This window comes from Onychomys torridus, chromosome 3 (assembly GCF_903995425.1).
Source record: "Onychomys torridus chromosome 3, mOncTor1.1, whole genome shotgun sequence".
Taxonomy (NCBI): Eukaryota; Metazoa; Chordata; class Mammalia; order Rodentia; family Cricetidae; genus Onychomys; species Onychomys torridus.
Window position 1 is genome coordinate 66,733,199 of NC_050445.1, and position 14,649 is coordinate 66,747,847.

At 39.0% G+C, this 14,649-nt stretch overlaps 1 protein-coding gene across 6 annotated transcripts in view; it reads right to left on the reverse strand.

The window, feature by feature from the left end:
• Positions 1-14,649, reverse strand: part of Cdk14 (cyclin dependent kinase 14) — a 484,889-nt gene that overhangs the window by 115,938 nt on the left and 354,302 nt on the right. For all 6 annotated transcript variants that reach the window (XM_036182828.1, XM_036182829.1, XM_036182831.1 and 3 more), the window contains one exon: positions 8,865-8,958. In XM_036182828.1, coding sequence (XP_036038721.1) covers positions 8,865-8,958 — 94 coding nt within the window. The remainder of the gene's footprint in view (positions 1-8,864; positions 8,959-14,649) is intronic.

The window sequence follows — 14,649 nt, forward strand, 5'->3', positions numbered from 1 at the left end:
GAAGCACCCAAAGGCCTGAAAAAAAATCATGTGACAATTCACACTTTCACATTCATCATGGCACACAGCACTGTGGGGGCTACAATGAGCTTTGACAAAAGGGAAATAAAAAAATAGTAGTCTGAACAGACTGTTGGCAGAATATGTCTCCTGACAAAGTTGTTTACCAGATTTAATGAAAATTGAGACAGCCAGAGCAACACTTCTAAAAAGTGGTCTCATTATTTCCGATACTCCTCCCTCCTAGAATCTAGAGTCTATGTCTCTTCTGGACTTTGGGAAGGATGTATGACTGCTTTGCCCAGTAGAGAGTTACTCTGTGACTTCTGAGGCCGAGCAGGAGAGGCCCAGTAGCTGCATTTGCTTCTTTTGGGATTACTCCCCCCGAATCTTAGAGCCCAAGCATCGTGTGTGAGGAAGCCCAAGCTAGTCCAGAGATAGAGAACCTTGGAGCTACCCAAGACCACAAAGAGAGACAGAAGGGTTTGGCCAGTCTATCTGCTCCAACCTCTACTCAGTCCAGCACTAGCCATGACTTCTATCAAATCCCAGAATTTCCCAGGCAAGCCCTCACTGAGGTCCTTACCCCCAAGTAGGAAAGATGCATCTATGAAATTATTAATATTGATTAAAACTAAGTATTAAAACATAGTTTTGGGTTGGTTGCATGATGAGACACAATTGGAATAGTGAGGTAGCTTCACACCAACAATACATTCCTATATTGACAAAAAGGTAATATACTCATTATTTTATACTAATATGTTTACTATATAATATGTTTATATGTAATATAAAATGGGAATATATTATGTTAAACTAAAAAATCATTGGTAAATACTACTAACCTGTGGGAGCCCACAGAAGTTTCCTAGTGAGATCTGAGCTTGCTTTACCCGGCAGGGCTGCATAAGAGGATGATTGGATGGTGGGCCTGGGTACCAGGTGTTTGGAAGGGTCTACACATGGCTGTATCTGGCAAGGAGGCGGTCTTTTGCCCCTCCCCTTGGTACTGTTATAAAAAGCCTTTTGAATAAAGTTCTGGGCCAGTGGATAAGGATCCAGGCCCTCCTGAGGCTCTCCTGTATTTCTGTCTGTTTCTCTCCCTCTGTCCTTCTATCTAAATCTCTGATCCCTCTCTCCTCAAGAGGACCCTGAGGGGAAAAGGTAGGGGCAGGTTCCCCACACTAACCATAGCCAGGAACTACAAGCAGGCAAGGGGGCTACCACAATTATAAAAACGACCATATTAATAAGAAAGTAAACAAGCTATTAATTTAGAAATTGGAAATAAAACCATTTCTGTTTCTATACCAGTATCTCAAATCAAGAAAAGACCTCAGAATGTGGCCAGCAACTGTCTCCTCCCCTGGTCACTTCATAGTCACAAATTATCACCTGCTACTGTCCCTCCAGTGAGCGAGTCTTAGACACCCTGTCAGCGTTGCCCCAGCTCACACAGCCTGCCAGCCCCACACCCCCCTTCATTTCTAGGAGCCTGAGACTGTACTGCATTTTTTCATTGTTCTCTACAGCATCAGTATCTTCCTCTCTGGGCACCATCTCCTCTCCCCACTGTCTCTAGCTTTCTGTGATGCCGTGATTTACCAACTCTGCTTTCCTTATCTTCAGCATCATTTACAAATACCCTAACCTACATCATTTAAAAATATTTATGATGTCACTTCAGCCAGGGAAGCAGATCAGGGCCTTGCTCAGCCATCACCAGAGAAGCTTCTTCCTGCAGCAGATGGGAACAAACACCGAGACCCAGAGCCAGATATTATGCAGAGAGTGAGAGACCTTGGAACATTCAGCCCTAAACAGGATGTCTCCATGAAATTCTTCCCCCAAAGGGCTCACAGAACTCCATGGAAGAGGAGGCAGAAAGAGTGTAAAAAGCCAGAGGGGATGGAGGACACCAAGAAAACATGGCCCTTGAAATCAACAAGACTGACAGACATATGAATTTACAGAGACCGAGGCAGCATGCACAGGGCCTGCACGGGGCTGCACCAGATGGGGTCCTAGAGCTGAGCATAGAAGTAGACACATGCCCCACCTCTAACCCAAGAGCAATCTCCAATTAATAACCACTTACAAATGAAAGCTTGGTTTCCTCCAAGGGAGTCTCACTGGGGACAAACTGAACTTAAGGGTAGCTGCATGCCCAGCAGTCAACGGCCAGTAAGAAACGGCCAATAGAAAATGAACTCAGCAGCATCTGTGAAGGTTCCTTGTCTCAATGCCATGTCAAGACTTTTTCTTCCTTATTTTTAATTTTTATTTTAATATATAATATTTTATTTTATTATACATATATTTTGCGATACAAGTACTTTGTGTGTATCATGGATTTCAGTTTAGTGTTTTTTACGGGATTCCTGAGTGTGAATGAGTGGGTCCCTTTCTTGTGATTTCTCTTGGGCTCTTTTCCATTTGTTTGTGTTGTCCTATTCTAATGTGCTAGTTTTTATTTTATTTTATTATTATCCCTTAGAAGCCTGTTTTTTGTTTTTTTTTGTTTTTTGTTTTTTTTTAAATAATGAGAGACAGAAAGGGAGTGGATCTGGATGGGAGGGGCAGTGAGGAGTAGAGGGTGGGGAAACCATAATTAGTATATATTTTATGAGAAAAAAGTTTATTTTTAATAAAAAAGTAAAAATATTTATGATGTATCATAAAATACAAACATATTGACCTATAGGGTAAGATCAACCCTCTCTACCGACTCATCTCTCAGAGAAGTCCCCTCCTACTGGCCCCACCCCAGCTAAGCCATCACCTCCTGTGTTTCTCCACATGCTCTGCCCCTTGTTCCCATGTCTATCTTCAGCCCTTGCTCTTCCTTCAGTGTACAAGAAAACCTCTCCTAGAAACGTCTTCTTTAAACATCTACAAGCCTGAGGCCTATTATTATAATATTATATATTTTTAGAATTAAAAATTTTGGTCAACAAGAGGTTAATGCATTTAACACCAAGCATGATGGCCATTCACAGCAAAAGAATTGACTCCAAAGAGTTGTCCTCTCAAAGAGTTGTCCCCTGACCTCCACATGTGCCTTGTCACACACACACACACACACACACACACACACACACACACACACTTAAATCCTAAATGACACATACACTGATGAAGGGGAATATTTTAATCCATGTACCCATCAGACAATGTAAAGTAGGTTAACAACTAGGAGATGCAATTCTGTGCCCCACTAGGAGCCCTAGCAGGCAGAGATGAGGGAGCTTTTCAGGTTCATCAGCATTCAAAGAGGGGAGAAAAAGAAGCGGCCTGGAAAAGAGGGCCACATGCGTCTCATCTCTGTCACCACTGCTGCACTCTGGGCCTTGAGCCACACAAACCCAGAAGCATCTGCCAAAGTTTCTGACAGCTGTGCACACACCCTCTGCCATTTGCTCAGCTGTTTTGAAGTGAGAGACGCATATTCCCGGGGTTCTACTGTGTGGGCTTCTTTGTCAAGCCAGAACAATATGTTTGGAATACAAATTCTTTTTATTAGTTCTGATTTTTCTCACCCACCTAAATAAATGTATCTTCTGCTTATGTTTTGCAACTAATGGAGGTGAACAGAGAACACCATGTTATATTTGAAAACAGGCAATGCTGAAGAATGAAAACAAATCACTCTGCCTGTCTATCAGTGGAGCAAGCTGCTTGTTAGAGAACCTGCTGTCTAGTCCCATGCAACCTCAAATGGTTTGAATAGGTCTCCTACAAATGCTACTACCTTTGTGTCTTGCAGATGGGCATCATGAATGCAAGGAAAATGACTGGATTTGAAATTGCAGATTGTAGCAACACCAGCTCACTTTGTATACCAACATGGTTATAGTGCTCTGAAAACAAATTAGATTTGTTTAAAATGTAACCAGCTTTCTCCCACCAAAAAAGGGAAGTACAAAGGAAAAAAAATAGAAAGGCATTCACTGGCTGATCTTTGCTGCCTTGCACATTTTTAATAAAGATATGGTATGTGTGAACTAATTAAATCTTAGGTTACAAGTTATTAATTTCATGCTTCAATGTTATTAACCACTTTTTCCAGTTTACAGGAAAAAACGAATGTACTTAATCTCAAAATGAAGATACCAAACAAACCAAATAATCTCATCTTTCATGACTTTCCAAGTTGATTGTCTGCTTGGCAATGCTTTACCAGAGCCCAGATATACAACTGCCACTTCAGAAAAGAGGTTTGGCAGTTTCTAGGAGACTTAATCCCCATTTAATAGCCTCTTATTTTGGCCAGATGTGAAAGGTCACTGAGGAAAAGCATTTTTCCCATTGATTCAACCATACTGAATTTGCCCAATATCCTGAGAGCGGATGACAAAGTTGGGAGTGATGACTAAGTCCTGAGAACGGCTTCCTAGCATGTTATACAGACCCACTGGCAAATACCAACCATCCAGAGGAAATTATAAAATATTTAAGATTACAGCATTTGACAACCGAAGTTCCTAGATTTTAGTTTGATTTTGACTAATTTTTTCAGGGCAAAATGTTTGGTCATTCAGTTCTGAAGCAGCAATCTTCCACCGAAGATGGTCTTCAGCTCCTAACGATCAAAGGGCATTTTATCTTAAAGAGCATTGTGTAATCAAGTATCTATGGGAAATGAAACAATTATTGCCAGGAGTCATGATGGTTATCTGCATTCACAGATTTCTGCGCTCTAAGAAGAGTGAATCATGACTTGGTACATCAATAATCCCATGAGAAATTTGTAATGATTTATTTCCCTGGCTTATTAAAAGCCTAGCCAGGGCTCAAAGGTCTCTGGATACCCATAAAATTAGAAAAGCAATGCCATAAAATTAAGAAATAGGGGCTAAATATCCATACAGGAAGAGAGCCATGCTCTCTGATATATGTCGTTTGTATTACACAGACATTTCCAGGAAGAATTGCTATTGTGAAACTCATTTTTTTAGTTCTCTTGATATAACATATAACTCATTTCTATCATTATTCAGGTTTTCTAAACTCATCCTGAAGTAGTATACAAGAAGAAACTAATCCTTTTTATGTTTTCTCATTTATTAATTTATTGGTTTTTGAGCTAGGGTCTGAGGTAACAGACTGGCCTTGAACTTGCTACATTGCCAAGGCTGGCCTTGAAATTCTGATTCTTATGTTTCTGCCTCCCAAGTGCTGATGTTCAAGGTTTATACACCTGACTTTCTTATTTTAAATATAAGAGAGTATTTTTAACATGAAACTAATTAAAAATTTTGGAAATGTTATATAATTATTGTTTGATAGGATTCAGTATTAAAAGCTAACTAGAAATGTAAGAAATTAGTCTCAGAATATAACTGAGTGATATAATGACTTTATTTGGGTATTAAACAAACCTGACAGCTAAATATTTGATATGATTTAGCATGATGCAGATAATATATAAACTATACATCATTAAAATAATTTTTTCAATTGTTTTATTCAGTTACAAAGTATGTAGAAATGCTCGTGGAGAAATGGCTCAGTGGTGAAAAGATTTGCTACACAAACTATTTAAGTTTGGGTCTCTAGAAACCACCTAAACATCAAGCAGGCACACTGGCATTCTTATAACTCCAGTTCCAGAAAATGGAGTCAGGGCATCCCCAGAACAAGCTATCCAGCAAGACTAGCCTTATTGGTGAGTTCTGGGTTTGGTTAAAGCAACCTGCCTCAAAAGAATAAGATGGAACAGAAATCCAGAAAGATTCCAATATCAAATCTGGCCCTCTATACTGAAATGAGTACATATGGTATATGCATACATATGCATGCATACCCAAGCACCCTCACACATGTGAATACACACACACACACACACACACACACACACACACACACACACATCATATTTACAAATAGACAAAAGGAATAAAAGGAAAAGAATTCTTATGGATAAACTGTCTAAAATAATTCAACGAAAGTGGAGATTATAGAAAAAGGAAGCAAAAATTTGTTTATAAGGATTACACGAGTGGCCGGTGCTGAATGCATAGCTCATTTGGTAGAGTAATCATCCAACACATGAAGCCCCAGATTGCATCCCAGTGCTGCATGAACTAGGCATGGTCCGCCCTATCTGTCACCCCAGCACTCGAGAGATGGGGCAGGAAGATCAGAAGGTCAAGGTCACTCTCATCTACATGAAGATTTTGAGGCTATGAAACCCAAAACAGTAACAACTAAACTACCTGGGCTGGAGAGACAGTAAGTGGTTGAAAACATTTATTCCAGAGGATTCAGGTTTGATTCCCAGCAGCTATACAGCAGCTTACAACTATCCAGAAATCTAGTCCCAAGGAATCCAACACTCTCTTGTGACCTCTATGGGCACCACGAAATCACATGGTGCACAGACATACATGCAAGCAAAACACTCATATAATAAAATAAATACCACCCCAAATTAAGTAAACTAAACTAACCTAAACAAATTATTCTCATATTATGACTCATACATATTATATGAATAATTTATTCTTAGAAGCAGCTCAACATTATATCATTTGTTTCTTATATAATCTACAGACCTAATCCAGTTAAATGAAAAACATAAAAGATTTTATTGAGTAAAAGGGGATGAGGAGCTTTGTGTGTTTAGATGAAGCAATGGATATATAAGAATAGTCAACAAATGCATGAAAACTGACTTTATTACATTAAGGATTTTTTCAATTTTAATAATTAGTCTTAGTAGGGATACAATGTAGTTTTTAGTAGCTTTTTTTTTTTTAAAGATGGATTAGATGTGTAAATAGCATCTCATCCATATAGTGAAACTGTCATTAAAAATGATGACGTTTCTGAATTTTCCCCAATGAAGTCTTTGTTATATATTATGAAAAGAAAATTGGACCAACAAATGGTAGACAATACATGATGAAATTCTTAAAGCACATATAAAAATTCAATGGCATATATATATATATATATATATATATATATATATATATATATATATATATATATATATATATACCAAAACACTAAAGTGATTTTTTGTGAGTGGTGTCATGGTAGCAGGGAGGTGACATTAGCTTCTGTACCTTTGAACATTATGGGGATTTTCCATTATAAAAATGCATTATTTTGTAGTCATGAGAGTCCATTTCAGCACTGAAGACATAACTTCTAATACAATTGAAAGAAATAGATAAAGATAACCTCTAGGAGAAAGAGAAAATTCAACACAACTCTTTGAAGACCCAGTCAGTGACTCTTCTATTCTTCCACCTGTCATCTTACGGCAGCTATGTGGTAGGGGACCCTGCATGAGGGGACCATAGTCTCTTTTCTCATCATTTCACAGTTGACATGGAGGGGAACACAAGAGTGACAGTCTCAATCTATGTACAGTGGCTCCCCCGTCATTCTTATAATTCTTATACTGGAAAGGAGAGCCCACATCTCTGGAGTGAATGACAGTACATCTTCTGACATAGTCTACACTAAAATCCACCTCAGTGGTTTCACAGGAGAGTTTTGAAAGTAAGGAGAAATATGGTAATATGAGTTATCAGAATGTGCTTAGTTTAAATACTTTTAATAAAATCTTTACTTTTTCTAGATATTATTTTGGATTTTAAATAACGTACTTTACTGACTAACATAAAAGTCCCACTGAATTAAAGAACTTGATATGAAAATGTTGTAATGAGAACAACCCATGCTTACTGTATGGTAGGCATTTAGAAGCATTTCTTATTCCTAAGTCAATGATTCCTCAAAGTGACCTTTGAGAAGAATTCCTCTCTCATCTTTGAGGGAACAACTTCAGAAAGTGAGTAAGACCCTTTCCCAAGCCACCAAGATAAAACAAGATAGTGCAGGATAGATACAGACAAGCTACTTCAACACAATTTTGCCAGAACTCAAGATACGCCTTTTTTTTTTTTTTACAAGAAATTCAAAATTATATGAAGATTGCCAAAATATTAGTGAGAGTTCTGGCACAGCTTTCACTCATCTCCTCCTGTTTAAGCTCCACCCAGTTGCATTTGTACCAAATAAAAATCCACATTGGTCTATGGACATTACTAAACCCCATACTTCATTCAGGTTTCACTGGTTTTTTCTATTGTGTTCTGCTGGTCCAGGGATCCATCCATGAGACCATATCACTCTGAGCTGTCACATGCTCCCAGCTTCCCCCTGGGTTATAAGAGTTTTTCAGACTTCCCTTGTTTTTTATGACAATGAGAAGTTTTGAAGAGTATGAGTAGGGAATTTTGCAGAATGTCTTGCATTTTGGTTACATAGCTTGAGTGGACTTACAGTTTGAGGAAGAAGAAGATGGGAGCAACACACCATTTTCCTCACATCATCTCAAGGGAACATGCCACCATGTGACTTCTCATAGATGAGCACAGGCTTACAGACCTGGCTGAGGTGACTTCTGCCTGGCTGTTTCCTCTGCAAGGTTACCATGCCCCCGCACTTCCCATTCTCCATATTCAGTATTACAGACGACAGTTATCAGTGCAAGCCTACTGTGCAGGCATGGAGGGAAGTGTCTAGATGAGCTCCATCTTCTTGGAAGTTGGCTGATCTCTACATGCTTTATTTGGAACCATTATGCCTGCATGATAATTACAGCCCATTATTCTATACTACTTCTCTTATCTCTCTCATTCTTACTATGCTATCATTTTATTCACATATGATAATTTAAAGGCACACTTGTCAATGAATAATTCCTTGCCACTTAAAGGCAAAAAAAAGTTAGGATTAGATGTGACAACAATGGACAACCATGTTTTAAAATGCTTCCAGCAGATCATTAAGTAACTAATTAGAAACACGCTTTTCTGAGAAGCACTTTGTATAGAACTTACCAGAAATATTCGTTCAAGTTGATCCTGAATGTCTTTCATTCCTGGAAATGCAGCGACTCCTTGGATCATCTCAACAAAGATGCAGCCAACTCCCCTGAAGAGAAAAGAATCATTATAAAAACTTCAATAACTCTGTTTAGAAACACAAAGCAGAGACTAAAATGTCCCCACCTCAGAAAGAAGCAATGCATAAACAACACTCTCAATGACCAACCAAAGCAGTGAGGCGACACCTAGACCCACACTCTGCACCCCACTTTTTCTACTGCTCCCAAAGGACTCTAAATATGTGCAGCCACCCTGGCTCTGAAAATGATGGAAACCAATCAAGGAGCAGGCTTCAGCGGTCCCCTTATACTTGCAGGTCACAGGTGAGAAAGTCCTTGGCTTGACATAGGGAAGGAAGCCTCTGTGGTCCTTTTCCAGTTCACTTCCCAGCTGTATTTCACAACTCGTAATGGGCTGTAATTCAGCTGCTGGTGGTTCTCAGTGCACTCTGAATCAGCATCATCTGGGAAACTTTTAAAACCCACAAATGCTCTGACCACAAACCCCAAAGCTTCTGCCTAGGCTACTGAGATGGTTCAGGACATCTACACACAGAGTTGCTAAGCCAGATTCATCGACTGTCAAAGAGAAATGCTCACATTGCCTCACTACCTAAAACACCGCCTCTTTAACTATTTGCTCGAGTGCTAAATCCAATTTAGCCTTTGTAATCCTGGGTCAATGTCATCTCCTCCAGGAAGCCTTCCATAGACTCCCTAGCAGACAAGACAGTTCCCCCCATGAGCTTACTAGTCATACCCTTTCTTAATGCATCCATCATCCAATGAGCTCAGCCTTGCTACCTACCTGAACTGCCATGCCCATAGCACCTATCCATAGTACAGGGAAACAGCTAGTCAAATGCTTGTGCTGAGATTTGGGAGAACAAGTCATTTGGAAGAAGATGGCTGTTAACTGGAATAAACCAGAGAACTCACACTAATGGCAAAGAACTGGTACCGAGCTCTCATTCCTGTACCTTTGGCCTAACCTGGCTCCTGCTGCAGGAGACCAGGGTGTGCAGACAGCTCTATCCACTTCCTGATCATTCTCCATGAACATCTTTAGGTTCCCTGACTTACCATACCATGCCATTTTTTCAAATGCTGCATTCACTTCCATCTAGGGCAAGCCATGGAATCTTTAACCTGCGTCAGAATCCCCCGGGGTAGAAGACAGACCAGTGACCCACTTCTGTCCAGCTGCTCCAGTTGTTATCACAGCTGTGATCAACACTGTTCTGAGTTAAAGTCAAACACTAGTAGGAATGCCTTTCCCACAATGCATGCCACAAAACTTCAGCTTAAACACACACATAAGCCAAAATGAGTGCACAATAGCCCATGTTACATCATAAAAACAATTTCACTTGGGGAATGAGAATTAATTTTGTATCATTCTAGACAAATGGATTTCAGATGTCTGATTACATCTACTTAAAATGTTAGTATGGTGGTTTTCTAAAATTTTTCTGTCGAGAATTCTTTCCAAGAATATTGACCTGAGTTTCCATTGCCTTCTTATTTAAACTAACATTAAACATTGTGGATTTGGAATACCCATACTTTCCTGCTTGTACATAATAATAAACTCTCTGTTCCCTGCAACACTGACTATAAGGAGTTTCAGCAGAGGCTAACACCATCCTATCTGTGCAGAGCTGAGCTGGCTGGTGGGATGGGGAGGTAACAATTGCACTGTCAGAACTGCCTACAGAATTTCTTTTACAGTTACTTTTCTTAGTTTACATCATCTCCAAAATATGATACTTAGAAGATAAACCTACACTCCAGTTCTGTTCAGTTGGAACAAAATGATACAGTTACTCTGTAGGCTTTTAACCACTTGGCTGGCTAAGGGATTTAGACTTTCATTCCTAATGGATATATCTGATGACATCATCTTTCTCAAAGACACTGAAGGGTACACTAATGACACTGAAAGAATTATACTTACTGGCCATATAGAAATTATAGTGCACAAGAAAATAAAAAATAGAATTACACAACAGAATTAAACAATTATACTTAGTGACCATATAGAAATTATAATGCACAAAATAGAATTATACAATTATACTTAGTGACCATATAGAAAGAGAATGCACAAGAAAATAAAAAATAGACTTACTTACCCAGTGTATTAGTATTACTAATGCTGAGGAATTTGTTTTTACTAAAACTGCCAACCAGTAATGAAAGCCCTTCAATTTTACATGAACAAACCATTCTGTGTGCCCTTCTCTTTCTCTGCTCCATTAGTTCTGTGCTCCTTCAACAGGCAGAGTAAACTTGCTGCACCAAACGGTTTGCTGAGAAACCATTACACTTAAGAAATGATGTTGTATTTGGGGTAATGTCCTCTTTGTGAGTTCTTATAATGTTCACCTACCGAGTCTAAATTCTTCATTAAGAATAAGATAGGCAATACCAGGGAGACAGTTCACAGTACTTATTCTGTATGCATGAAGACCTGAGTTTAAATTGCCAGCATACACATACGGACTTGGGCATGGCCATGCATTCCTGTAATCCTAGCACTGTTGGAAATGAGACAGAAGGAGGATTGTTGTTGGTGGGACTTGTTGGTCAGCAGTCTAGCTCCAGGTTATGTGAGAGGCCTTTTCTCACCCGACATCTTCCTCTAGTCTCCACAGGGAGGGGCACTAGCACACATGCACATACAGCACATGAAGACACGTACACACTACAAAGAAAGAACACAGTCTGGCGTCCAAATGTTGGACAAGAATTTCCACATAAAACCTGAGGGAAACTTTAAAAAGAGGATTCTAAACACACAAAAGAACAGAGTCAAGCATAGCTTCTTGGTAGCAGCATTTTCTTAGGTAGGCTCTGTTTGCTAGTGTCAAGCAGAGGCGTGACTCCTTTAAGACGCAGCTTCCTGGTTCACGTATGGCCAGCTCTTTTGGGAGGTCCTGCTATGGAGTACTTAAATGGTGTTTATGGGAAGAGGGCTGCACACTACTTTGTGGCAGCATGGACCCAACAGCTTCCCAAAATTGAGACACTAAGCATGACTCTTGCAGGTACCTCTGTCATAAAATTAGACTCTCAAGAACCCAAGGAATGGGGCAGAGCCAGCCACCAAAGCTTACACTTTAGTCTTAGCCTGCTTAGCAGTTTAAAGACTCATGTGGTCAGAAAAAGAAAGAGATATGCAGTAAATACTGATTTAGAAGAAGAAAAAAACTACCTCTAACAGGTTTACAGTGTGTTTAAAAATATACACAGGCTTGGGAGAGAAAAGAGAAAGTATAGACATTCAAAAAAGAGATATACAGTTTTAAAATAATAAAGTCCTAAAAAAGGGAGTAAAGTAATAGAAAAAAAAAGGCCACATAAAGATGAAAAATACATAGAGAGTCTGGATACTGTATGTTATTGTGTTGTCTTTAAATATTTTGACTGCTAATAGCAAATGATAACTGCTGAGTGACATTCAATTATGAAAACTGCTATATTAAACCAACCTATATATTTTAAAAATGTCCTGACTTCAAAATTTAAGTCAAGGGATATGTTGCATTGGGAAAGAGGTTCTGCTTTTATTTCCACAGGAAATGAGAGGCCATGGATTCATTCTGGGTTATGAAAAATCAGGTTTGATCAAGGAAGACCCCCTGGAAAATCTCCAATGGGAGAGGATGGCCCAGATGACTCAACATTTCATAGTGCCTATGTGCAGTTTCCTCTGAGTTCTGCATCCAGAGCAGCTTCAAGGAGGCTGGCTGAGATGATCCAGCCTCACAGACTACTCCTGTCAGGACTTGACCATAATCCTAAATTATCTCAGGGTCCTCCAACGATGACCAGTGCCCCCAGTCAGTAAGAAGTAGTCTAGAGAACTATGCCCAGATTCCCAAAAATAAATTATGAATGTTTGTCATCATTTGGGGGGTTAGTTACAAGTTCTTATGGATAATGGTCAGGAAAAAAGCTAAACAAAGGAGATTAGATTCAGAGATCTTGTTCTGAAAAGAAAAGGGGGGAATATAGAAATGACAGGATAAAAGAGTAGATTATTGAATCTTTTAAAATTTTTATTAATCTTAAATATTTTACATTAGTATGGATTTTGGTTTATTGATAAAAATTTAAAGTTAATTTTGTTATACCATATGTATATTTCTACTCTTGTTTAAGATATTATACTTATGCAAATTATTTTAAAATGTAGCATATAAATAAGAAATATAGAGTAATAGTCATCTATAGTAGTCAAACTTATAGTCATGTTAGGTATGTTTTCAAGGTCATACAGATATATTTAGACAGATGATCTTCAAACAATTCAAAGACATATAGAATATGACATTTGATATGTTTAATAACCTAAGGCTTTTCATGATAGTGAGACACATCTGCTCCTAAAAGCACCAATCTACTTCAGAGAAGATGATGGGCATTGAAGAAACTCCAGATGGAATTTGTTTTATTTATGGCAAAAGCTAGTCATGTGGGCAAAGAAACTGCCCTTGCCTCAATTACTGACAGTTACTGTCCATACTGGCCCATCAGGATGCAAGAAATGTGACTGCTGAACTTTGCAAGGTATGACATTCCTTCAAAATTCCCTGCTTCATAGGAAAGTCTGTCAAACATGCTAGGCCTGTAGGCCAGAGTTGGATGCTCCAATATTGAAAAGGAATTTTGGGGGACTGCCCAGGCACTCACCTTGAGGTCCCTGTCATTAGGTAACATTTCCCCTTCTCAGGTCTTTGATGGAGTTGAAGACTAAATAGTTATAATTTTCCTTATTTATAATAGAAAGTAAGTTAGATACAAAACTTGAGACTCACCAAGATAGATTATTAGGTATTTTCTCTATTTTTTCCAAATGCAAATGGATTAGATAGTGTTACTGTAATTCTTACTTAATAACTGTTTTTGTTGTATATAATCTTACCGTGTTAAAGTTAAAACCTTCCTTTTTAATTAGACAAAAAGGGAAAATGCTGTGGAATAATCCTCATGTACACTGTAAAAATTTGTCTTCAATAAATGGCATGTGACATTCAAAAAATAAAAAAAGAAGAAGAGGGGGGTCAAGATCATGATGGGGAAACCCACAGAGATTGCTCACCAGTACTATTTGGAGCTCACAGATCCTGGACTGACAGCCTAGGAACCTGCATGGGACCAAACTAGATCCTCTGAATGTGGGTGACAATTGTGGGGCACCATTTGTTTTTGGGGTCCCTGGGACCAGAACCTATCCCAGTTGCATGAACTAGCTTTTTGGAGCCCACTCCCTGTGGTGGGATGCCTTGATACAATGGGGAGAGGCTAGGCTCTCTTTCAACTTTGTTTGCCAGACTTTGTTGACTACCATGGGAGGTCTTACCCACTCTGAGGAGTAGATGGGGGTAGAGTGGGAGGGAGGTGAGAGGGTGGGAGAAGGGGGGGAGGGGGAACTGGGGTTGGTATGTAAAAAATATTAATAAATAAATATATTAAAAAATGATTTAAAAAATAATTGTTTCTTAATTTTTCAAATCCTCCACTACAGGTATTTCTCATCACCACCAAGCCTAGCCACAAAGTTACACTTAAGCCTCTATGATATGCTCACTGGTATTTTAAAAGGTCTTGATGTTTTCACAATGTCAGAAGGAGGATACATGTCTCTATAGGACATTGGCCCGCCTTTATGAATCCTGGATTATGTTGTCACATCATATTCTAGGCAGGTGCAGGACAAAGGCCCTCTAAAG